The sequence below is a fragment of the Varroa destructor genome, unplaced genomic scaffold, assembly GCF_002443255.2.
Source record: "Varroa destructor unplaced genomic scaffold, Vdes_3.0 BEIS01000005.1, whole genome shotgun sequence".
Lineage (NCBI taxonomy): Eukaryota > Metazoa > Arthropoda > Arachnida > Mesostigmata > Varroidae > Varroa > Varroa destructor.
Genome location: NW_019211458.1, coordinates 35894106 through 35917828, shown reverse-complemented (window position 1 = coordinate 35917828; position 23723 = coordinate 35894106). Strand labels below are relative to the sequence as shown.

At 39.0% G+C, this 23723-nt stretch overlaps 4 protein-coding genes and 1 non-coding gene across 22 annotated transcripts in view; 2 read left to right on the top strand and 3 right to left on the bottom strand.

Annotated features, from left to right (window-relative positions):
* Nucleotides 1-17178, bottom strand: part of Sbf (SET domain binding factor) — a 28755-nt gene extending 11577 nt beyond the window's left edge. For 2 of the 14 annotated variants that reach the window (XM_086991463.1, XM_022808107.2), the window contains exons 1-11: nucleotides 17039-17178; nucleotides 11878-12276; nucleotides 6206-6629; nucleotides 5202-5430; nucleotides 4786-4933; nucleotides 4380-4466; nucleotides 3914-4170; nucleotides 2444-3509; nucleotides 1923-2198; nucleotides 1477-1710; nucleotides 1077-1267 (exon numbers count right to left, since the gene is read on the bottom strand). In XM_086991463.1, the coding sequence (XP_086847589.1) occupies nucleotides 1077-1267; nucleotides 1477-1710; nucleotides 1923-2198; nucleotides 2444-3509; nucleotides 3914-4170; nucleotides 4380-4466; nucleotides 4786-4933; nucleotides 5202-5430; nucleotides 6206-6338 (2621 nt within the window). In that variant the 5' untranslated portion in view covers nucleotides 6339-6629; nucleotides 11878-12276; nucleotides 17039-17178. The other 12 variants (XM_086991466.1, XM_086991474.1, XM_086991468.1 and 9 more) reach the window with 12 other exon arrangements.
* On the top strand, nucleotides 9232-16432 carry LOC147755623 (uncharacterized). Of its 2 annotated transcripts, XM_086991479.1 has the most exons (3): nucleotides 9252-9366; nucleotides 14745-14949; nucleotides 15092-16432. In XM_086991479.1, the coding sequence occupies exons 1-3, from the start codon at nucleotides 9260-9262 to the stop codon at nucleotides 15377-15379; spliced, it is 600 nt and encodes a 199-aa protein (XP_086847605.1). In that variant the 5' UTR covers nucleotides 9252-9259; the 3' UTR covers nucleotides 15380-16432. The 2 variants fall into 2 exon arrangements, 1 of the variants encoding a protein (XP_086847605.1); XR_015329323.1 differs by lacking the exons at nucleotides 14745-14949; nucleotides 15092-16432 and adding an exon at nucleotides 14114-14734 and having other exon boundaries at nucleotides 9232-9366.
* A 10-nt stretch (nucleotides 17179-17188) lies between the features above and the next one.
* Nucleotides 17189-18740, top strand: RpS13 (ribosomal protein S13). 4 transcript variants are annotated; one of them, XM_022808127.2, is made up of 3 exons: nucleotides 17189-17303; nucleotides 17853-18093; nucleotides 18476-18740. In XM_022808127.2, the coding sequence occupies exons 2-3, from the start codon at nucleotides 17866-17868 to the stop codon at nucleotides 18701-18703; spliced, it is 456 nt and encodes a 151-aa protein (XP_022663862.1). In that variant the 5' UTR covers nucleotides 17189-17303; nucleotides 17853-17865; the 3' UTR covers nucleotides 18704-18740. The 4 variants fall into 4 exon arrangements, with proteins under 4 accessions (XP_022663862.1, XP_022663861.1, XP_086847609.1 ...); XM_022808126.2 differs by lacking the exon at nucleotides 17189-17303 and adding an exon at nucleotides 17313-17498; XM_086991483.1 differs by lacking the exon at nucleotides 17189-17303 and adding an exon at nucleotides 17502-17633.
* Nucleotides 18741-19251: 511 nt separating this feature from the next.
* Nucleotides 19252-19324, bottom strand: TRNAF-GAA (transfer RNA phenylalanine (anticodon GAA)). Its single transcript has one exon. It is a non-coding gene; the product is annotated as a tRNA-Phe (tRNA).
* Nucleotides 19325-21004: 1680 nt separating this feature from the next.
* On the bottom strand, nucleotides 21005-23564 carry mRpL55 (mitochondrial ribosomal protein L55). Its single transcript, XM_086991486.1, has 2 exons — nucleotides 23356-23564; nucleotides 21005-21544 (listed from the first exon to the last, which is right to left on the bottom strand). The coding sequence occupies exons 1-2, from the start codon at nucleotides 23547-23549 to the stop codon at nucleotides 21355-21357; spliced, it is 384 nt and encodes a 127-aa protein (XP_086847612.1). The 5' UTR covers nucleotides 23550-23564; the 3' UTR covers nucleotides 21005-21354.
* Nucleotides 23565-23723: the final 159 nt, after the last annotated feature.

Sequence of the window (23723 nt, the reverse complement as noted above, 5' to 3'; positions counted from 1 at the left end):
ATTAAATAGAAACTTAATACGCTACTACAAAACCAACGGAAAAAATGCAGATAAACGAGATCGAGGTCTTGCCGTTAGCCAGCAGCCACATTATGCATTGATGACACACATTAACCGTTGTCGTGAAGCGTGAAAAATGCGGAAATAATTTGAAAGAAAACTTTACTTTTGGTATAATTATTTGTGCTTGGTTGACACCTCATGCCTTTTAAGCTGAAAAGTATAATATGCAAAAGTAAAGGGTTCTAGCTAGCGTGGCAAATATTTCGAGGCTTATAAATCTATACCAATACGAGTCAATTTCTTGAACTCAAAGTCGGCGTACAAGGTCGGTTGCGACTGGAATAAGTCTACACTGTGTTGTTTTTGCTCCTAATAAGATATTATCCAATTGGCTTTACCAGCTACAACAACAACAACCTGTAAGTCTTATTAAGCTTTTAATTATATTCGAATTGTTTCTACTATAATTCTTTAACAGATTACCATTACGTGTCAGTTTATGGCGAGCTTATAAATTAGTCCATACTGACTTGTCGGCAAGCTGGAGAGAATAAATCGCATTTATGTTAATGAATGCAACGAGACACAATGAACCGAATACGTTCCGTTTGTTCAACGGAAAAGAAATACTTAAACAAAGAAACTTAGTGGTACAATTACTATTTTCAGTAGACGTAAAGCAGGCCGCGGCTGACAATTGACATTTAAATCTATGTTCATTTGTATTATTCCACTTTTATCTACACAAATAAAAATCGCTTCCATGTGGAATAAGTATTAATAATGGACGTAGGGCACGAAAGAAGTGATGAAACGTAACAATGAGCATATTACTATAAGAGTTATAAGAGATGCTTTTTAATGGGTCGCCCTGGAAATGGATGAAATTTTTCGACACAAAAAAAATAGAACTAATCAAATCATAATCAATACTGCTTTAGTAACTTTTATTTTTATTATCCAAGAAGCCGATAATGGCCACTGGTAAGTAAACAGAGTGCGCTCCGCAAAAATCAGCCAAGCTGTTGAAGGTATCGTTTCGAAGACCATTGTCATGGATATCAGCTGCTCACCTTATTCCTACAAAGACAGTTTCACCGGGCAGAAGGCATGGTTGAAGAATTTTGGCCTTAAGGACTGGAGGAAGACGTTGACTTTCTCTGTTAACCTGCCGCATTTCGTCTAACTGCATATCAACGTGTTGTGGGATCATGGAATGCAGCTGTCGCATATGTTCCGGCGTCACTCCGGCGTCAGTGCACACCTGTACAACCATATCGACCCAAAGCCGTTTACCAGTTTGGAGTTTTACACAAAGCTCAACTCACTACCTTCTTTATTTTCTTCACACATTCGTACATTTGACAATTACATGAACGAAATAAGCCGACTTGATATGAGCAAACAAAAATGCCACTTCGGTGTTCTTACGTACGAGTGTGGGAAATGAATACATTGTAAAATAAATCGAACCTTATCGATGAATCGGGAGATGAATTTTATAACACTCTGTTTAAGTGCAAGGCAAGAATCATCTTCTGGAGCGGCAAACGACCCTTCACCATCGACCGAATCGGCATCGCACATCGAGTTACTCTCGCTGCCACCTGCATTCGTTTTGTCACCCCCGCCAACGCCGTGGCCACCTCTCGACGAACGGAGGTCTGGCGGAATTCGGAGACACGTGATCAGGTAGATGTACTCGACCTAAATTAGGGCAGAACAATCCGGCTATATCAAAGTGTACGCGATAATGCTGAAATTGCTGTGTCGTTTTACTGAATATTTCCTTTAGACAAAATTATGCTCTAAAGAACCACATTACGCGCCTTGACGATAATTTCCATACATTAACGATTTCACGTATGCATATTGAAAGAAACTCGAGTACAAACACTGTTACTTAATTGCTTGCTTACCGCTTGGCTATAAACGGTCTGCTCCTCTCGCTGAGCACAAGTATTAATTTGAAACGTATCCGTATTGTTACCCTGAGCAAGCTTTATCTGAGTTGCGCACAACTCGAGAGCTGTAGCTGGAAACTCGTTACTTTCTTGATACAAGGCCACAATATTTCGTTCCACATCCTGATGGAACGCGGCCTGCCAAAACTCGGGGCTTGCCCAAACCGCATGTTCTTGTAAACATGTGTAGGCAAACTGGACAACGTTTTGTGTAAGGCGACGACAGAAGATCTAGCGAGTATAGGCAGCAAACGCAAAGAGGACGAATCACTTATTGATGCAATCCAAATTAAGAAAGACTAATTTTAGAATCTAAAGGTAAAGCCTGATAACGATGATTCAGTATCCGCGCGGGCACTAGTCACTCTAAAATCACGAAGAAGCCTTTTAAAAACGAAGTTTTTGCCTCTGGCCAACAATACTTTTTCGAAAAAAACTGACTTAACGTGATATAGAACAAACAACACACAGCATACCTGTGTTAGAGGCAGGAGGAGAATAGCGACGCCGATTGTGTTATCCACGTGCGTGTGTGGATCGTCCTGTAGCGCCGCATTCATTAGGCGGATGATCAAATCAAACTGTCCCACATCAAGTTCTACACGATTTGTCCCGCCGACGTGTCGACGCAACTCGTACGATAGAGCGGCCCTAGCTGAGGGACTCTCAAATGCTCGCAACACCCCTGGAAGACACTTCCGGGCTTCAGCAAGATTACGTTCGGCTAGGATACACCTGACACACTGTCGTAGCACATCCAGCTTCCTCTCCATGGCGGCACCACTCGCCGAGCGTCCGGCTAATCCCGCGTTCGGTACAATCCGAAGTCCTTCACCGCCTTTAGCAGAACCAGTATTTGCCGATGACTTTCCAGTAGCATTCTGTTCAATGATCGCTGTGATCTGCTGGTCGACAAGCCGAGGAAACGGCGGTTGGTGAATACGCGTGAACGCGCCTTGCGTTGGCTGTGGCACCCGTTGCAGCAGCTGGGATCCATGGTGCTCGTTTTCATATAGTAGCTTGCCGATGTCGAGAATATGTTGTTCCCGACTTTTGATTAGCTGTTGCATCTCGACGTAGACCTCATCAAAGAGATCACACGCCCGATATGGCGGACCGCGGGCTTCGACGAACTGTTGGAAAAACATTGACTCGAGTAGTTTCTCGACGAACTCTGATTTATTCTTGGCAACCTCACGTCGACTGAGGAATGCCGCCCGATTGAAAACGACGAGCGATTCGGGATGGACTCGTACAACGGTTAAACAGCATCGATACCCCTGCAGCATTTGGGCAAACATACGCAAAAAGATAGCCCGGATTTGCTTGTCGAGAGCCGCTGGGTCTTCGCGGCCACTCGAGCATCGCTCCCGTCCACCAGTGGTCGGCCCATTACCGCAGCTGTTTACGTCTGAAGGAAACGCGTCGTCTGCAGTTAACAGCTCCGGCTGTAGTGCCGAGCAAAGGTCGGCATGGAGACGCTGTAAAAGCGTGTCTGGCAAGGCGGGAATTCGTACACATTGTGGTACGTCAAGCGACCCACTGCAATAATAGCAACAAAAATAATAAGGAGGCTCATAGAACTGTAAGCTAAATTGTAAGCTTATAGAACTATCGAAGTTCATGAAATATCAAACCGAATCTATAGTTTAAATCTGTTATTTTTTTTTATTGAAGATTAACAAACAAATGAACCAAGCCAGTAACTAAACAAAGCTAACAGAAAAACAGCATTGAACTGTAAGACTCTCAGACAAAGCTGGAGATTTTGATCAGTGAAAGCGATGGTTTTCTAATTGAAAAGTGTCCATTTTGGTCCTAGAATTACACACTTCATCTAATAAATATTCGTGTCATATTCGTTAGTGTATGCTTTCAGTATTTTCGTGTTGTATGTCCAACGGCATTTTTACGTAAGTTACCATAGCTGTACATGTAAAACGTACCTGTCGAGATCAACCATCATCACGTCGTAGATATCGTAGATTTCGTCTCGTAATGAAGCGTGACAGCCCATGATGAACGGCGTCGGTGTATTGAGAACTTCGATTAGCGCTGATGGTAGAAGAGGGATATACACATGTGTATATTGAAACGGATACATCAATGAGATGATCGCATGACAGGACTGTTGTAGGCGCAAATGGCTTTGGGAGAAAAGAACTATTTTGAATTCAGACATCGCTGCACACAATAGTTGAACCTGTAAGCGATGAAGATGATTAAAGCGTACATTCAGCAGAATTACGGAATATTTGGCCCTTATTACCAAATTAACGAGCCCAATTAATCCAAGTAGTCAAAACAATTTTCCCATTTTGCTAAGAGCCAACAATAATTCGCCTTTAACAATGAAAAGCTTTTGGAGATGTTAACAGAGATGCCACTGTGATTTTCATTCCGCTCCCATACCACATTGTGTGCCGAAAGCTGTGAAAACAATGAGTAGACACTCGTTCCGGTGACGGGAACTGCAGCAAACTTTCTGGGTTCAATAACCTATAAAACGAATACATATATAAGACATTAATGTATTACCGATGAACACTAACTGTAGTACTTAGATCCGTGCAAAAATTAGTTATTTATTACTGAAAGAGAACAACAACAACAATCAAATAGTGATTCTCAGGTATAACATTTAAGTGCAAATAAACAGGTATATAGAGAAAGTAAATACATTATAAAGTAACCAAAGCACAACAATTGAACCAATTCTTCCAAACTACAGACTCCTTGCTACGGTATACTGCCCGCACATTTATGATTTGAGTTTAAAAGCAACTCACAATAGTACTTCTGGAAAATTTGGTAATACCTGCAAATCGCCAGCTCCGAGTGAAAAGCGTAACGGTGGGGAGCCTGGTGGGGGTACTGTAACAGCCCCGAGGACGTTTCCCACCAAGGTCTCTAAGGGAGCTTGAAGCCGGTCCACGTGCGCCGTGTATATTAAACCCAAACATTGCCTATAGGAGCAGCAAAGTGCACGTTAACGTCTAATGCTAAAATGGAATAAAAGGTAAATCTATGTTTCCAAAGAGTTACAAGCTGTTACAAGCTAGTCATATATAGTACTATATTCTAAGCAAAAACACAGCCACTTGCGTCTGCTTATGTAATTTATGTTTATCCTCGAATTTTATTGTTTCTTATAAACAGTGCTTCCCACATTAGTTTTTGGTTAAGTCACGAATGATCATTAATATTGACTATGTATATTTATTTGTTGGACACCTAAGTATGTTGATGTGAGCGTGTCTCGCAACCAAGACCAGACATCGAGGCGCGTATGTCAGAGAATGCCGTTCATGCTGCTTCTCCAAAGCAACTGGTTCCGTGAAAGCAAATATTGCCGCATTATGCCGCGCCCCCGTAATGTCAGTTAGTACCGCAACGAAAAACGATGGCTTAAGTGGTTGGGTTGCCAGTGACCAGCCTTGTGGCTGGCAGAACGTTTCGATGCCTGCAAATAATATAAGAACACCGTTTGCGTTTATGCGCCTAAATAAAGTTATACGGGGGCTCATTATGATAACTTTTCAGTATCCGTGTCCTGTTAGAATAATTTGCAACAAGACATGTAAATGCTTTATATTGTATTAGAGCACCTTGCACTATATCGATGCCTTCATAACGTGTACTTGGAGTTAACTTCGAGTGTTTATACCAAGGGCTAATCTCTTCGGGGGCTAATCCAATTCCACCGGTCAACTGAGGCGTGTGTAAAAGTAAACTTCGCGTTTTTGGATAACGACATTTGCAGCGAATGTTCTAATGTGGCCCATTAAGGGTACGTAGCTTTCACGACTTTTGAAATTTAGCCCAACTAGGGATTTCTTCCGCTAACAGTAAGCGCAATACTGCTTGGGCAACTGACAAGTATAGACTTCACATTGAAATGATTCCTGAAAGAGCTTTCAACATCGAAGGAAATTTCAATTTACTTCCATTTATCCGACCGTCATTTGAAGAAAACTAGCTTGTTCATGTTAGCGTTACTTTCCCTATCATGTGTACACCGATGGGAAGAAGGTCCTCGTGATACATATCCTCGATGATTGGATTTTTATCTATGTTCACCAGTATGTATCGTTTTAACCTAATACTTACTTCATTTATCATTATGTTGTACTTAACAATACGCATAGCATTTCTTAATAACCATAACGTAATACGTGAAATTGTTTGAGGATACTTTTATATGTTACTTGTCATATTTGTTCCTTCTGCAGACTAACCTCGAATGAAGGGCACATCTTTCCAGTCGATAATAGGATATCTCTGCTCGACAATACCTTGACTACTCCCGGAGCGCTCTTTGCAGTGGTCGAAACCGACCACTACGAAATAGTCCGCCAATCGGACTGACATGTTCAGCTCACACTCACATCACACGAGCAGTAGATAGAAGGCATTTGTCATAATTGCATTTGCCATTGACTCTACAGAATAATTTTTTGTGGGGTACGTAACCTTCCTTTCTAAACCCCAAAGACTAATTTGATTTCATAGCAGTTCGGCGTCCTTTAGCCAAGAAACGCTTGAGCACTATGACGAAATCCTTCCAGCACGCGAGTCATCGTCAGGCAGCAAAACCAGCGATTGGTACTGGATAAAGGCAATCACAGGTCACTTCGAATTAGAATTCTATCCGTATAGTCACTGAAAACAGCCGTTAGAGAATATTCAACATATAACAAATCTACCATTCTTCGCTCGCTGTAATCATAAAAAAGTATTTGGTCTAGTAAAAGAAGATAGGGAATTTTTGATAAGGATATTTATTTGTAGCTATTTTGCATAAAATTCGATTGAACAGCTGTAAAACTGTCACTATGTATTATCCTTTTCAGGAAATATATTTACTAACTTAAGTGAGTGTTATAACGAGTTTTATCGTCACAATTAGCTTTTGCATTTTACACGTGAGCTACAGTGGGGATATGGTTCGTCGTACTTTTGAAACTAAAATGACAGTTTATCAGTAATGCCGTAACTGATTATTATTATATGGACTAATATTCACAGTCGCACGCTTTCAAAACAGTAAACAACACTTCAACAAACTAGATATTGACTAAACAAACCATTTAATAACCAAATCGAAATTGTAATTGAGGCGTCTTTTCCATCCCAAAAAAACACTGTGCCTAAAGTTTTACCTTGACAGCAACCATTTGATAAGGAAAGTCAATCTTCAAGGGTACATAGCAATAAACGATTGAAAAGCTTTTCGACTTCCGTAGCCAAAGCCTGAGGTACGAAAACAGGAGAGCTTATTTTGCTTAGCTCTGAAAGTCGCAAGAATATTGAATAAATTATTGCTTTCGGCTAAAAGATACGGCCATCAAAAACTGAAGACTCCTTTTTAAGGGAAACTGGAAATCCTTTTTAAGGGAAATCCCAATAAATAGGGACACAGTATGGTGAAATATTGCACTATGAAGCCCCATGAGCTTGTAACGAACACAGCATATTATTTTTTTACTTGGAATATTATATTTTTACTCTTGAAAATTCGGAAAAAGCGTTCCGTGACACTGAACAAATGGTGGACGTATTTATGTCCTAGAGTATTTGAACGTTTTTCAACGGTAAACGAAATCTTCCTGTTCCATAGCTCATTGCATTCATTAGATTTAGTGATGTACGCACGGAGCTGCAAGGAACAGTCGAACCTGTTGGACTACACTAATGGTATCCAGAATCGTACGACGATTCATAACGCCATATACTACACAACACAAAACAGAGCTTAAACAATAGAATATTACAGCCTAGTATCGAGAGAAAATTAATTGAAAGCAGCTTTAATGCTGAATAGGTGACAGTTGCTGCTGCAGTACTACTTTGCATATACACGAGTATGCGTATCTTTAGATAGGGGCTTTGCTTGAAAATGTCAAATCGTTCACAACAAATCGTTGAATAAATGAATCAGATTAATATATGAGAAAATATCTTAAAGCCATGGTTCATATTTCGGGCTGATGCCCCATTAAATATTATTAATATCAGTTCTAATAAAAAAAATCTAATAAAAAAAAGAGTAATGCATATTAAATATTGTCTACGAATTTCTGAACGTCGACTTGAGAAATAAGTTTTGCTAACCATTCACTTCTACAGTACCTTTTATAATATGTTTATACAGTACGTTTTAAACAATTTTAGTGTAAAATGTGTTCCAGGGCTATTAAGAGTACTTAATTACAGAAGTACATACAGTTAGTAGTCAATATAGCCTATGCCTGATCTCGTACCACAACTCATAGTGCAATGTACAGTATTTATGTTAACCGACTAATTTAGACATAACGTAACTTACCATCAATGGAGCAAATAAGCTTATTAAGTCAAAGCTATTGTTATTTCGACGAGTTATTGTTATTATATTTTTAACGCCTTGATGAGGTAAACAACCTTAAACACGACGCCAAGCAGCTATTGCTTTATTTACAATATAATAAATTTAAACAACTTCGCGGCATTTATCAACCTGCCCAATTGAGGTTGTGCATGCCGTCCGTATCCAGGTGCCAGGTTCAACTTAATATTTGTTTTTTAATATTCTCATAATTATACAAATATTTAATAGCAGATTTCAATGGCACCGACCTACACATATCAGTTTCATTGTTCAAATATAAATTGCTAATAATCATTTTAACTAGCTCTAATAACGCTAAACTTTCCTTCGAGGTAATTAATAAGCTACGAAATCTCCTCCGTTGACTTGCGCGCATAAAATACTAAATGAACGGAGTAAAATGTCTCGAAATATATTGTTACCGTCTATTTTCTTTCATAATTCATTACGCAATGAACAGTATAGTTGTGGTCAGTGTTTTTTTACATACAATCATCTGAAGTTTACTCGAATCACGCCACCATCCCATTGCGCTATTTACGTATATTCTGCTGTACAGGTCACCTGTCTTATGCTTGGAAAGCCTCTGCATTAGCGTTGATGATAATAATAGATTTGATAAGATTAATACCAATGTTCTATAAATCAAAACTAATTAGCTTTTTACACAACACTACCACCAACAGCGCCAACAATAACAGCATCTACCATAATAATAAACAGGAGAAAAACAACTCACACACACACATACACAAACAACATGGACTGCCGATGCCTTCTATGAGCGCCCCCTTTCGGCCCAACAAATATATGAGATTAGTGTCTATATACATACATCTCGTTCCCAGCTATGTTTTAGGATGGCCGCGATCCTGCATCCAAACTGACCGCTTCGTCTCTCTGAACGAGTTGAAGAAGCATCATGGTCGTGGCCGTCATAACGTCCCTTGTGTGTGTGCACGGCGCCGCTGTCGCCCCCCTCCCCCGCCTCTCTACACGCATCTATGTGTCTCGGTGGGTGGATGAGTGGTAAGTTATGTGCCTCTCTCGCTTTCATAATATATCTTTACATTCCCTGCTTTCGACCTCAGTCTCATTGTTACCTCTTGTAAATCATAAGCACTAGTTATTTCTAAAATACTAGCAGTAATGCGCTACGGGTCGTAAATACATACTTGGACCAGCTGAAGTTGTTATCACACGTTAGACATGCGCGCCCTTATGCACGGCCGTTGCTACGGTACCCATTGCCAGCATCTGCACACGTAAATAAGAAACACAAGCACACACTCACTCAAACGCAACCATCCGCCCATCGAGACATTTGCATCATCGATATCATCATATCCATGGGGAATATACAGACAGACAAGCAGCTACTAGTCAGATAGCTAATCATGTACGCTCACGTAGACGAGTTCGGTATGATAAAGGCAGAGCGAGAATCGTAATGGCCGTTACTCGCTGGTGATGGTGCTGATGACCCTTATTGGAGGAGAATAGCGGTTACTAGCGGACGCAAATACGAACGGACTGTCGGAGTACAGTCCACAATGGCGGCGACATTTTTCCAAACCGAATCGAGATACAAGAACTAATGCGATCACAACTATTGCCACCGTTGCGGGTCACTTCCAATTAAAGACTGGTGTTGCTTCCTAGCATAGTGCCTAGCAAGCTCGCTAGCATGGCAACTTTTCTACAAGCACAGCTCCGTTCGTCTTGTCCATCTGTTTGTTGATCTGTCGGTCCATCCACCCATCGGCAAACCCAAACGCGCAGAGGAGAAAAAAAATCTAAAAAAGCGTGAAGAACAAGCAGAGGAGAAAAACGCAGCGCACCAGCAGCCGCGTCAAACCGACGACTGCAACAGAGCCGAACAGCATCGATGAGAGTAGTAACCGCACGATTGCTAACAAAACGAAATCCCATGAATTGTTACCACAACGATGTTTCGAGCCCGCTCTAATAGCCAACAAAAAAACAACGCAGCCGTCAAATAAGATGACACTAATTTATTACCTAACTCAACCTTAACTTATGTGTAGTCCAGATTCTTTTTCTGAGGAACAGAAGATCAACCATACAGACAGACTCAATTGGATGGGCAATACTATATAAACATAAAATAACAACAATAAGTAAAGTAAGCCCCTTAAAATGGCTGATAAGCTGTACCAGTACTCGGCAGAAAAAGAGTTGAGGTTAACTGTCGATGATCAAGGAAGATACAAGAAGCTTCTTTTTTTTTATGATCTCGGTCGAAAATATATAATAATTGTTAAGGTACAATAACACAATTCTTTATGGATCAGGTCGAAATAAAAACAAAGTTATCTTCTGTACCGTTGCCTATCCCGCCATTTGCTGCTCTGCCTCGACATAAAAAAAGTGCGAAAGTAGATGAACTGCCAATGGCGCGCGAACATCCATGTATATTTTTGCTTAATTCAACGTTACATAACAAAGTTCTCGCCCAGAGGATCGCTCATCAAGCACATACGATCTATTATAATAGTACAATGAGCAGTATACGCAAGGGTAAAACTGTAAGATGCCATCAACAAACATGATGCAAATAGTAGGCTTATTTCTCATTACTGAGGAAGCAAGAGATCATACACGTGTGATTTGCCAAGAGGAAATTAGCTAATTACAGACAGAGTAATTTTAGGATGAATGAGATATCATTTGATGTCTTACGCAATTCAGTGGTTTGCAGAATTCAAATGCTGAACCAAAGGTAAATATGAACATTGCCGCGTATTAGCAAATTCCGAAAAAGTTCTGATTGGCCTTAGTGTAATATTGTCTTAGCACCTTTCTTTACGTTACTGGCCAAATCTCTCAGAGAATCAATTCACTTGTAGCATAATGTCGACGACCAGTTTGGGATGGTCCGATCGAGCTTCGAGTTAAGTGACAGTTGACACTCGAAAAGTCGTCACTCCACCTAGTTTACGGTCTAGAGCAAAAAGGAGATGCCCTCGTCATGCAATTTATGCCTCTTTTATTAGTACGTGCCAACTGGTTATAAACATACACAAGTGAAACTCAAATAGCTACATGCGCCGTAAATATCTATCAAAAAAGCTGAGATAGCGTTGAAAAAATATATCCTGTTCCAGCAAAAAAATCTAGGAAGATATCCACATCTCGCAGCCTTGTCGACTATTACAACAGTATTGTTTTAATTAGACAGTACCTTATCTAAACGTTCTTTTACCATATACCACTACATGCGAAGTGACAATGGGTCACCTCTTCTCTTGTTAACGCACAGCTTGAACTGCTGTCCATTAATCAAGCACCAAATCACCTATATTGCCTACGTTAATCAATCGATTATGTTCACACGTAATGACTGGCAAGTGCAAACTACAGGTAACAAGCTGACTTTAAACGCAGCGTCCGTGCAGATATGGCGAGAGAGATACATCGATTTCGATGATATCAACAATAATAGTAACGATACCGTCGGTCCAGGGCACTGTTCGATACTCTATCAGCGCCCTATGAATGGCGGGCCACTGTACTCACATCCTCAGAAGAGACACTTAGACACCGAAACTCGTCTTCATTTTTCTAACTTTACAGAAAACAAACGCACGCATTTTTAGCCAATGATACCGACGTTATTGGGATACGGAGCGACAGGGAGCATCATGCAGACTTGACTTTGATCAGTAGAAATTTCTCCCACCTGCGCCACGCATAACTGCGGAGCACTATTAACTGCCTATCGCACTCTGTCTATTCTAATGCACGGTTCAGCCCCTGTCTATTACAATCAGCCGGCTCGAGTGGGTCCTTTCTCTCTGACTGCTGGCACTGACACCCGCTTGAAGTCGTTATCATAACAACATTTTCACACGAGGCGCCATCTTGCAAACGGCGGGCCGGTAGCCCGCCAAAAATTCATGCAAGTTAGGTGGATAGCTAAACAAAATAAAGGAAAAAAATACATACATTTTCGTTAGTTTTTTTCCAAATCGGTAAGTAGCACTGTTTGTAGTCTAATAGCTTTGCTATACAATACATAGAGTAACTGAGGGCTGTCTTGAATAAGGTTTCATTTAAAATGCTATGAGGGATTCGACGACACGCAGTTAATGGGAGTATATTATTTATAAAGTTTTATCACACATTTAGCGAAAATTGATTTGTCGACCAACGTGTTCGACCACAGACAACCACAGCGTCGGCATAGAGATGGCATTGAGACGTACGAGACACAACGCAGTATAGAATGTACAAGTGTTTCACCAATAATAGATCGACTAAGACCGAAGGAAGCATTCACGACAAACGACATTGATAAGCGTAGATGAAGGAGAGATTCGCAAAGCCCCAGACTGAGTGGAGCCCCTCAGAGTTGATGAGGAAGTACCAATAATTGTATAGCTGTAACATGTTTGTCCAATAGACTTATGGACATTTGGCGGGATCACCTAGACTAGGCGTAGACACACAATACTTCGAACTGGACGGCAGAATCCTGAAGCAATGGTTAATCACAATACTGGACTTAAAATAGAAGACATTTATTTAGAATTTGAAACAGACAGATTGAAAAAAAACGGCCTTGCGTAAGACGATGCTAGAATTCACGGAATTTATCCCCTAACTTTATTTCAATATATGTGCTATAGTTTTAAAATCATAATCACATGTTACCGATTGATTTGCCCGCCCCTCCTCTTGTTCCCCCTAACCAATCACGCTTACCTGTTTCTAAATTCTTCTTAATGCTTCGATGAAACGTTCGCTTTTCATAGGAAATGGTTCAACGTATAATGAAATTTCAGTTCAGAACCTCATCAGAACAATACGTAACAGTAGGCCACATACGAGCGTGATTGATTTTTACTTGTTTCTCTCTATCAGTAATTTTTTTTTACAACAATATGGCTCTTGTTTTTTGTCATTATGTACGTCTTACTCCGCTAAGCAGCTATTTGAGAGAAAGGAAAACGACAGAGAAAATTGCGTATTGTAGAAAATTGTAAAAATCAGATCTGATGTCATGTCATTTTTTGCCAATGCAGGCCAAACATTGTGCTTTCGCAGGAAACCTGTAAACCGGCACTCATTGCAGCAACTTAGCGTCTTAATCCGTTTAAAGTGTCTCCCTGAGTCTAATCCGGCCACACGATTTTCTTTCAAAAAATTGCAGTACTTTTTCTAATAATATCAGTAATTCGTCATGAAAAATATCCCTATTAATTAGCTCTACTCTAATGAGACTAAAGAAATAATAGAACTTAAATTCCATGAATTGTGTAGACCAAGATACTATTCAATGATAGGGTATAATGACGATCATGGAACTCCTGAACTGAAATCAATAATTGGCGCAACGAGCTAGTATTTATATTACCGTAACTAACTAAAAATACTTATATTTATTTATTAAAGCTGAATTTAAGCTTACATGTAGCATGCTGATTATATATCGAAAAAATTTAGCTTGCATGCGTCTCGTTTCCATTTACCGCATAGCTCTAAACGAAAGCTTTATTAAGTTTTACTAAAGACAAATTTTATCCGAGTACAATCAACAATATGGGAATTAGGAAGATCGGTGTCTCTGTAAAAAGTGTGCATTCAAGGTCTACTATTTTGGAAAGAACCCACAAACCGGCTGAATTTTACTTATTAAATAATAGCAAGCATTTGCTAGTAGTTAAAAGTAAACGGCACAGTCCATATTCAGCTTCTTTCCGTTTTTCAGTTTCTTCCAGAACCTTAATCCGTGGTTTATCCATATTTGCAGATTTGCTCAAAAGACCCAGACGGCCTTCGGGCTTATGGCCGAAGTACAGCCCAAACATTATCTATCAGTCTATATTTTTAACATGATCTGTCGAAAGATGTGTGCATCACAAGGGCAATAATACCTTGAACGGCTCGGAACTCAGTACATTGCTGGTGCGGAATGTCAAGCACAGCAAAGGCTAACGCACCACGGCAGCATGGCGATTACCTTCGCAGCCTTCATAAACACTTCTCGGATATGATTGCCTCAAGAGATACGATACCACGTGCTGTACCCTGTTTCGCTCCAGCGTTAGAAGACGAGGGTCTTAATACAATGCGATATCCCTCAAGAAAACTTCACAATGCGGGACCGAACGCGAGGCCTTTGAAGCCTACAGAACGGGTCCAGATAGGACCTGCAAAGAACTCAAATGCCCCGTCGTTCTGGCACCGGTCTAGATAATATTGTTTAATACATGTATACATACTAGTACACTCTTAATCCAGTGAAGAGACGCTGTTTTGTTAATGACTCTTATAAAAAAAAGGGCGACCTCAACTGCGTTTTTACCATGTCGTATATTATTAAAAAAAAAAAGCGTTTACTATAAGCTGCTTTCCGCCTTGTTAATGAAAAGACTGGACAGCTGCTTACAGAGCGTACACGCCATTCCAACGTCGCAGCACAGGTTCCGGAGAGAGCGGCCCACAGAAACGGTGTACAGGATAGTGATCGCCAACCTCAAGAGATCACTTGCCACGCCATATAATCAGCTACACGCGATGCTCGACAACTTCAAGGCAGTCTTCAATTTGGCACTGAAGGACGAGATTAAGCTTACGCTGACTAAGGTTAGGATCGTTGTGAATATGCTTAACCTTCTCGTTGCGATTTTACATTAGAAAAGGTCAAACTTTTGCCGCTCACACGGCGACAGCTGGCCTGGTTCAGAATAACAATGTAAGCTTGCTTTTATTCTTCATTTTGCTGAAGGGCCTCTCCGACAAAATACGACAGCGGAGAAAATTAGTCGAAATCATCTTGTGTGCCAACAACCTGGTGGTATACGGGTCAAACAGGTTTCAAATGCAACAAGCTCTGGCTCGGTTCCATAAAGCATTCACAGCTTTGGGACTAACCGTAAACCTAACAAAGACAGGGGGATCAAGGTTAAAAAGTAAGACAGGGCAACAGCAAACGGGATCCGTACTTGGATTTATTCTTCTCCGAAAACAACAGAAGTTCCACGAAAGATGCAGGAAGGCAGCGTTGACCGCATAAACGATCAAGTTGCCTTTGCTCCTGAGTCGTCGCTTTAAGTTTCTAGCAGCGAAAGTCTCCAAGGAGAACCTTAGAGACTGGGAGCAAAAATATGCGGAAATTGATGGAAATCCTTTGCTTCAGATGCGATAACGAACAATAAGCAAAAAAAGACAAGTTAGCAAAAAAAGGCATGTCCTAAGTCGCTTCGCCGTGCACGGATTCCATCATAGACCCCGTAGGAATAAGGCTTTCCACGAGCCTGCCAATACACGCAGATGCTCCAGACACAGGAAAATTGTGATAATCACCGTGCTGCTCGTTTCCCTCTGGTAAATCTATCGATTTTAAACCAAACACAGCATAGTTCGTAGAACCTAAGAGGCACTACTTTATATAGCTCTGTTTATTCTGTCTAATATTGAAACATTGTATTATTGAGCTGTATATATCAAATCTTTGACTACTGTCAGCAAAGGTAAATGAATAGCATTTGATTTGATTTGAGAAAGTATAAATTCAAACTCTATTGTCTAAACGGGAAAAACATGCAGGTCTGATTTTACCTATAAAACAGTGGTAAACATTTGCTAGTTGTAACGCGGTGTGTATATATACACAGATTTTCTTATAGATAAGTACTAGTAATAACTTAATTGAAAGACAAATCGGCTTGACATTTGCAGTAGAAAAACAGAAACGATATCACAGTACATAAACACTTTCCATATCATATCTTTCTAAGCGAGCATTTATTCTTTTTCTATGCGTGGCTTTCATATGCAAACATGTTATACTTATTTAGAACATGTATATGGATTATTTTTCTGATATAATACAGGTTATTCACAGGGCACGACAGAAATGCTTCAAAGATAATGACGAAACACTCTTCATAGGTTTTCGTCGCGGGCAGCTTTAATCTCCAGAAGAATTGAGTGTTAATCAATCCTATTTATTTACCCGTGTTAGATTGGTATCACAGAGCTTTAAATTTTAATGTTAGTTCTGAGCTTTAGCAGAAAGGAAAAGATGAAATCGAGTGAAATAAACAGAAATTACTATTCAAGCTTATGACATCGGTATATAATGGTTGAGCAATAATTATGATAAACAAAAGCCTTTCTTGATTTGCATGCATTTTAATTCTATATGTAATGTGCTTGACTAGCAGTATGTAGAGAGCAGGATAATTACCTCAGTTGTGAAGTGCTGCTATGATTTTTCTGGTAGTAACTTAAAGATCTATTTTTAAAGCAAACTAAGCGAGACATCAGCTTCAAAAGTTCTTCTTTCTGTAAAAACTGGATAACTACCTGGACGAGACTTCAGGTGTAAAAGGATTAAAAAACACCAAGCCCATCTTCCAAAAAATTCACCTCAAAATAGTTGGAAAATTTCAACGAATTTGCTAATCTTTCTAATTCACATACTAAGTTTATGTTAACACAGGTTTTGCATCTTTGAAATATAATCATATGACCTCCTTTCTGATTACCCGCATCACATAATTAGCAGTTATTATTATTATTTGTTTAATATCAATTGTGACGAAAATAACCTTATTTATTTCACACCAGACACTATCGTATAGAAGTAGAAAGCCAGTATTTTTTATTGACCAAACTAAAAAATTAGGATTTGTTAGCTTCGATAACAGAGTAAACATATTCCACTTACTTGGGTTATTCTGTATATATCGTTTATGACCATGCGCAATCTATTTATGGGCGATCTATTCATTATGATAACTTTTGTTGACAAACTAATGCGACTACATATGGAGGCGTCTTCTATGATTTTGTATCTCACGGTCCCGCCCGTTCCTGATTTCTTTAAACCCATTTGAACTTTCCCGCCAAATAAATCACTACGCTTTTTTGGAGCGTGCGGGTGGTTTCGGATTCCTTTTTCTGTGGTATTCTTGCACGTGTGAATTGATCAGGTAATTTTTGCGGATTTTCAGCAAAAGTGACAACTACCTGCTGTGAAAGCGTGTTGCATATGTGCTGCCACCGTTATTGAATGATCAGTGTACCTAAAATAATCGGTTTTGTCCTGTTTGTGCGAAAATAGACATGTAACGTTGTAAGGTTTTCCCAGCTAGCTGACGAATTTTTGAGACACATGTTCATGAACCGTACGTTCGATCCAAACCATCCATCTTCTCAGTACCATTAGGAAAAGATTACGATGTTTGTGTTACAGAGTGAATAATCGACTTGTGAGAGAACAGTGACAAATTTAAATGTAAAAAATGCTTATGAAGAAGACGGTACGATGTTGTGTTCATAGTTTTCAGTAAGCACTATCTGTGTAACAAGTACCGGCATCGATCAACTCAACGTAGAAAGCGTCATCTTTTATTACAGTAATTTTTCATTTGACATTGTTTCCTCGCTCTCCAGTTTTTCGAATGGTGCATAGCAGGAATATAGATTAGGTATCCATCTAATTGAGTGTTATATGTGCTTACTTTTCTGTCGTCTTACAGCCAATAGTTCAGGATGGGTCGTATGCACGCTCCCGGTAAAGGTATCTCTCAGAGTGCTATCCCTTACTGTCGATCAGTTCCTAACTGGCTGAAACTCACGGCTGATGATGTGAAGGAGCAGATCTATAAGCTAGCCAAGAAGGGTATGACTCCATCGCAGATCGGTGTAATTCTGAGGGACTCGCACGGCGTGGCCCAAGTTAAATGGATCACCGGCAACAAAATCCTTCGTATTTTGAAGGTAAATACTTTTTTTACAACGTAGGCTATATAGTGAACTAAGTACGGGCCCGTAGATGCCAGAACGTGTCAGTAACATCATCGTTACAACATGACAAACATTACTGCTTAGTGAAAAACAAATACAAAAGCTCTGTTTTTTAATTTTGTCGAGAAATGATACAGTTAATGTTACATGTTTATGTGAGAACAAATGCCATGTATAACCAATCCATTTTATTCACTTCCTTAAATATTAGATTGACAAACGACGATTTGTCGTCCGCCACTTATTAATGGATTACACTGTTTGTGAACTAGTAGGATTTGATGAGCACATTTGGTCTTGAAAACATGCTATCTTTCGAACTCTCGCATGGCTTTCTGAAACTTTCTTCTTACAGAGCAAGGGCCTCGCTCCGGATCTCCCCGAGGATCTGTATCACCTCATCAAAAAGGCTGTGGCAATCCGCAAGCATTTGGAGCGGTTCAGAAAGGATAAAGATTCGAAGTTCCGTCTTATTCTCGTGGAATCACGTATCCATCGTTTGGCTCGTTACTACAAGACCAAGCGCGTATTGGCGCCCACCTGGAGATACCAAAGCTCGACCGCCTCGGCTCTCGTTGCTTAAAAACAAAAATAAATGCTTTTCTCTGCGGCCGATGGTAGCGTCGCCTAGTGTTTGAAAAAAATGTGATGGTTTTTTCATTTCACTAATTCCGGAGTTTTAGAAGTTCTTCCTATTTAGAGACATAGGTACAATAGCACTTCAGCTAGTAACAGGCAAGGCAGGATGGTAGGTATAACAACTTTCTAATCTGCTGTATATATGTGGCACCTTCGCCTAACTTTGGTATATCGTTTAAGGTAAAAAATTAGGCAAGTTACGTAGGTAAAAAAATACGGAAATTACGTGGTTACAATGCGTATATATGAATGCGTAAGAATGATATTTGAATACCTAGATTATCGACAACATAGGATATAGCACATAATGCGTCAAGAATGATATCTTAATACCTAGATTATCGACAACATAGGATATACTAAACGTTCAATTTAGATTTATTTAGTATGTGTAATGATGCAATTTTGTCCCTTGTAGTAGTGAAACGTTGCATTTACTGATGTCGGTAATTTCTATCATTATTCATGGAGAATATCTGAAGCAAAAACTTGTGCCGAAACCCGGGATTGAACCAGGGACCTTTAGATCTTCAGTCTAACGCTCTCCCAACTGAGCTATTTCGGCTACATTATGCCGTCGGCATAAAGGTACATTTATATCAGTGTATTTCAATCTCACCGTAAATATCCTTTTTCCAGCAAACGAAGCTGTAAAGTTGAGAATTAAAAAATATTTAAAACCTATAGCAAAAAAGAAAACAAACTGGGTATGATGCTATTAGAAGTACTGAGTGTAAGATGTGTAACCTATTAAGCTTAAAAAAAATTGTAGATCGGAATGTAAACATATTAAACATTTTAGGCTGTCGAACTATCAAACTAGTCCACAATCAACATACACGTCTGTAATTAGAAAATGCAAGTGGCCTATGTAGCATTTGAGTGATTTGTCGTACTGGAGTTGTATTTAATCAACAAGATCAACATTAATACAAGCTACATTGTTTTTTTTTGCTTATTTCAGGCGAGATTTATAACACAATGTTGACAAGGTTTAAAAGCAAGATGACTGATCGTCTTTTTTTTTAAAACGAACTCCAATTGAGCCTCTGTCTCTTTTTTAATGACAAACGCTGTTCTTCGAAATAATCCATGTACTTAAATTTAGAGGGTACAAATTCTGAATATGAAGTTCTTTTTTCGTTTAACATTCTTGTAATTCAATATACTTCGAGCTGTAAATAGATGTCACTATCTTATGAGTTAAAAACAGTTTTTGTCATTATGTACGAGGAATTTAACTCGCTATTTGTTTGGCTATTGTTTCCCATTTCTAGATGTTTTAATTGTTCGAGCGTAATGAGATCTTTGATGCTTGTTCTCATTGCAAGCGGGTAAAAAAGCTATACTTACAATCTACAACCGCGTTTTTTAAGAAGGTAAGGATATATAAATACAGGCTGAAGTTTTAATGTCCAAGTTCTACTAAGTTAGATTATGGAAATTGCACTTAGTTATACCGACTGGTACTAAACAAAATATTGAGATTAATAGGAGAAGCTCAGCTTTCCCTCAGCTTTCGCTAAAGGAGTAAAGAAAGGCATGCGGGCGTGGTTCGCTGTTTCTACACTTTATTTCGATATCCATAAGTAACGCAAGATCAAAAAAAATCACTTGCTGAAGAAACCTGAATTTAATCAGGAGCTGCAATAAGGATGATATGGCTACTTGATTAATTATATAGGCTTTAGGTATTGTTATTAATTACGAGTCCTTAGGTCCACTGGAAATTCTAAGCAAGCCGGGTTGACTGAGCCAGCGAATGCCACGATCACCTTGAGGTAATCAGCAAATTACTATACTTCCAGGTGACAATCGGTATTTTCTTCTCGGGACGGTAAATAAGATTTGACATTGCGTCCACATTTGTTTTATTAAAAAAAAAACTATTACATATGCAAGTTAATCAAATATGAGGTTGTCTGCAAAACGGTTATCACGTGTTATATACTGTTAAAAAGCGCTTCTTGCCTTACAAGATCGTTGTTATCGTCTTCTACAAATCTAATAGCTTGGACCTAAAGGGAGGTATGTGAGCTAAAAAAATTACATGAATTTGATACATCAAATCAACGTCGATGCCAAAAGGATGCGGAAACAATCCTGATGCTTTGTTTTGCGTACGGCAAAAACACTAAAACTAAGAGATATGAACTGATCGAACAGCTGTCTTCTCTTAAAAGTGATTTAACAGATAAGCTCCAAAAAACCAAAAATTAGAAAAGCGAAACAATAAAGAGTGTCATTATTTCCCTGGTAGCTTGATATTTTTTAATTGTTTCTTTGTGATTTATTTACTCATTTCCTCAATGTGCTTCCGCTTTCTAGTAAATTTGTGCATGCATTTTCGATATTGAAATCATCAGTAAAACGGGCATAAAATCAACTTCGTATACTATTTCTTACTGCGTTAACAAACATATAATATAAAATTTTGAAACGTTTAATATAAAAAATCGCTTTTTCCAATATTGTATTTCGTGCACATTTACTAAAACGCTAAACGTTTTTCCGCAATATACGGTTCTTTATCATTACATAATTATAACTAAAAAAACACTTTATTGAACAATAAACATGTTTCACTTCTCGGGATCAGTTGTTTATCGGTTTACGGTTCGTGACGTATTTACGATACTTTTTAGAATCGAAATCCGTCGTGAAAACTATTTTCTTTTCCATCATTTCTTTCGGCCGTCGTTTCAATAATACGATCTGCTTTTCCTCGGGGCTTAGTTCGTCGAATCGAAGGGGCATCTGCACAATCTGGCGGGGTTCATGATACCTGAAGGCAGTTTCAAAAAATTATATAGATAGACAGATTCCACTTTTTTCATGTGTCAACCTTACCAACTTGCTGTTGGCTGAAAAATGGGAATTATATACCTATTGAGAACTTTGTCTTTGACTCTCTACGTCATCTTTCAACTAAAATATATTCTCGTTTCTCAGTGTTGCATCTTTCTTTAAGCACACTTATTTTAAAATTTATCTCTATTCGGTTCGGGGGCGTTATTAGTTATCTCGATTTGCCTCCTGATACTCGGAGATAGATTACAGCCTCGGTATTTTAATCCTACAAATAAAAGCATTGGGATTTTGAAAAACCGTGAGAATTCGTCCAGCAACGAACTTTGTGTTAACTCCTTTCGATAAAACCTTTTGCAGGTATTCAGTTATATACTTGAGAAGCATGTATAATTACTATACATCTATAGTTAATTTGGTACCTACTTGGCCAAGTTCAGTATACGAATGTTCGAGCGTTTCTTTTGAAACAACTTCCTTATTTTGCATATTGTTTAAAATGTAACACCACGCATTACGAGACATTACTACAGTAGATTTTATTAGCCAACACACACTTATCATAGGCCTTACAGAAAGAAACTTTTGAAAATTTGTCAAACAGCACACAGATGCATGTTTTTTCCAACGAGACACGTTGCCGGTATGCTTTTGGAAAAAATATGCCTACTGGTTTGTAGCCTTGGTTCAATGTAGTTTAAATATTTTATAATTCGAACCACACATTTCACATAGACTATCTGAAATCGTTGGCTGCACTACATATTTTTAACAGAATTAAGCAACACTGACGTTCTACATATAAGCAGCAAAACCAATTTACTTTGTAACGTTTAGTTAGAACTAAATAAAACTATGTAACAAATGGATGAAAAAGGAAATTACTTCATCATTCGATTTGTAATCTTATTTGTTAATGTACACGATTTCACAATTAACAAGCGTAGTTATAGATTAAATATTAATAATAGACCAATTACATTTATGTCATAATTCGGAAAAATCTAACTGGTGCTGCAATAAGCCACAGAATACAGTATCTTGTGCACAATCGTCTCTCTGCAAGAAATGTCTGATGCACCGGTAGTTAAATGAGCCGGTACGAAAGCTTTCGAAAACAGGAGCGATTCAACAGCACCTGGTAAAGTTAATGTATTACTATTATATTCTATTATTGAAAATCTAAGTGTTTACCGCGTTATTATGTATGGGTAGTTAATTCTAATCTTCTGCATTGCACGAATTGACCACTAGGTTAAATATATTGGCTACAAAATAGACATTGTTATTTAGAGCTATAAACTCTTGTTCGTGACACTGACTATACAGCTAAATCAAAAAAAGTTGATAGCAAGTTATTTTATAAATATATTGCATAAATCATTGTAGTTACGGTAATATAGACTGGTGAGTTTCAAAACATTTTTGAGGTGACAATGGACATTAACTAATTTTCTTAGTCTTGTATTTACCACTACAGCCCTACTAAATTATCTACTGAGAAATGAAAGTGTCTCGCAAAACCGTTCAACAGCTGTTTTCAAATTTTTAGCCGCTATATGTATACATTGTCTTCAAATGTTCATTGAATGGAATCAAATGCAAATCTTCATATTTAAAATAACTGTTTCTGCTGAGGCCACTGCTTGTTTTGGTCGGTGTCCTTCGCATAGCTGAAGATCAACATCGCCAGTGCTTTCGAATTTTATCTTGGGTCAATCCTCGTACTCCGGACACGTTACAATGACGACTTTGAGAGTGGTAGAAATCTACGAAAAAATGGGGTACCTTATTGTGAACGTGGATCCGTCCGGTTGCACCAGCATTGTTGGATAGAGTCTTACGTAAGTGGCTCGTTTCATCTTTGTAATAAACGCCTCATTTGTATTGAATAGTGGTCGATAAACATGAAAAAACTTCTTCAACACGCTATTCATGGAGGTCGCCATCTTGAAATGACGCTTCGCGCAGAGGTGCGGCATGGCGCCCTCTGCCGACCCTTGGGAAATCGGAAAGAACCGTAAGCCTTTTCGTTGATTTCAGCTTATTGACTATTGTCGATACTGAATTTTGTTGTCAAAGATTGGTCTACTCGAGAAATAGCTCTGCGAAAAAAATAGCAGCCCGATTCCGGTAAAAACGCGCGTTTGAGTTTA

Bases quoted from the DNA above. Each gene is read 5' to 3' on its own strand.
- LOC147755623 (XM_086991479.1), top strand. From the start codon at position 9,260: ATGGTCGTGGCCGTCATAACGTCCCTTGTGTGTGTGCACGGCGCCGCT. The intron at 9,367-14,744 runs GTAAGTTATGTG...AAGACTGGACAG, and splicing joins TCTCGGTGGGTGGATGAGTG to CTGCTTACAGAGCGTACACG. The intron at 14,950-15,091 runs GTTAGGATCGTT...ATTTTGCTGAAG, and splicing joins TTAAGCTTACGCTGACTAAG to GGCCTCTCCGACAAAATACG.
- RpS13 (XM_022808127.2), top strand. From the start codon at position 17,866: ATGGGTCGTATGCACGCTCCCGGTAAAGGTATCTCTCAGAGTGCTATC. The intron at 18,094-18,475 runs GTAAATACTTTT...TTCTTCTTACAG, and splicing joins AAATCCTTCGTATTTTGAAG to AGCAAGGGCCTCGCTCCGGA.
- mRpL55 (XM_086991486.1), bottom strand. From the start codon at position 23,549: ATGCCGCACCTCTGCGCGAAGCGTCATTTCAAGATGGCGACCTCCATG. The intron at 21,545-23,355 runs GTACCCCATTTT...AACTGCCTTCAG, and splicing joins GGATCCACGTTCACAATAAG to GTATCATGAACCCCGCCAGA.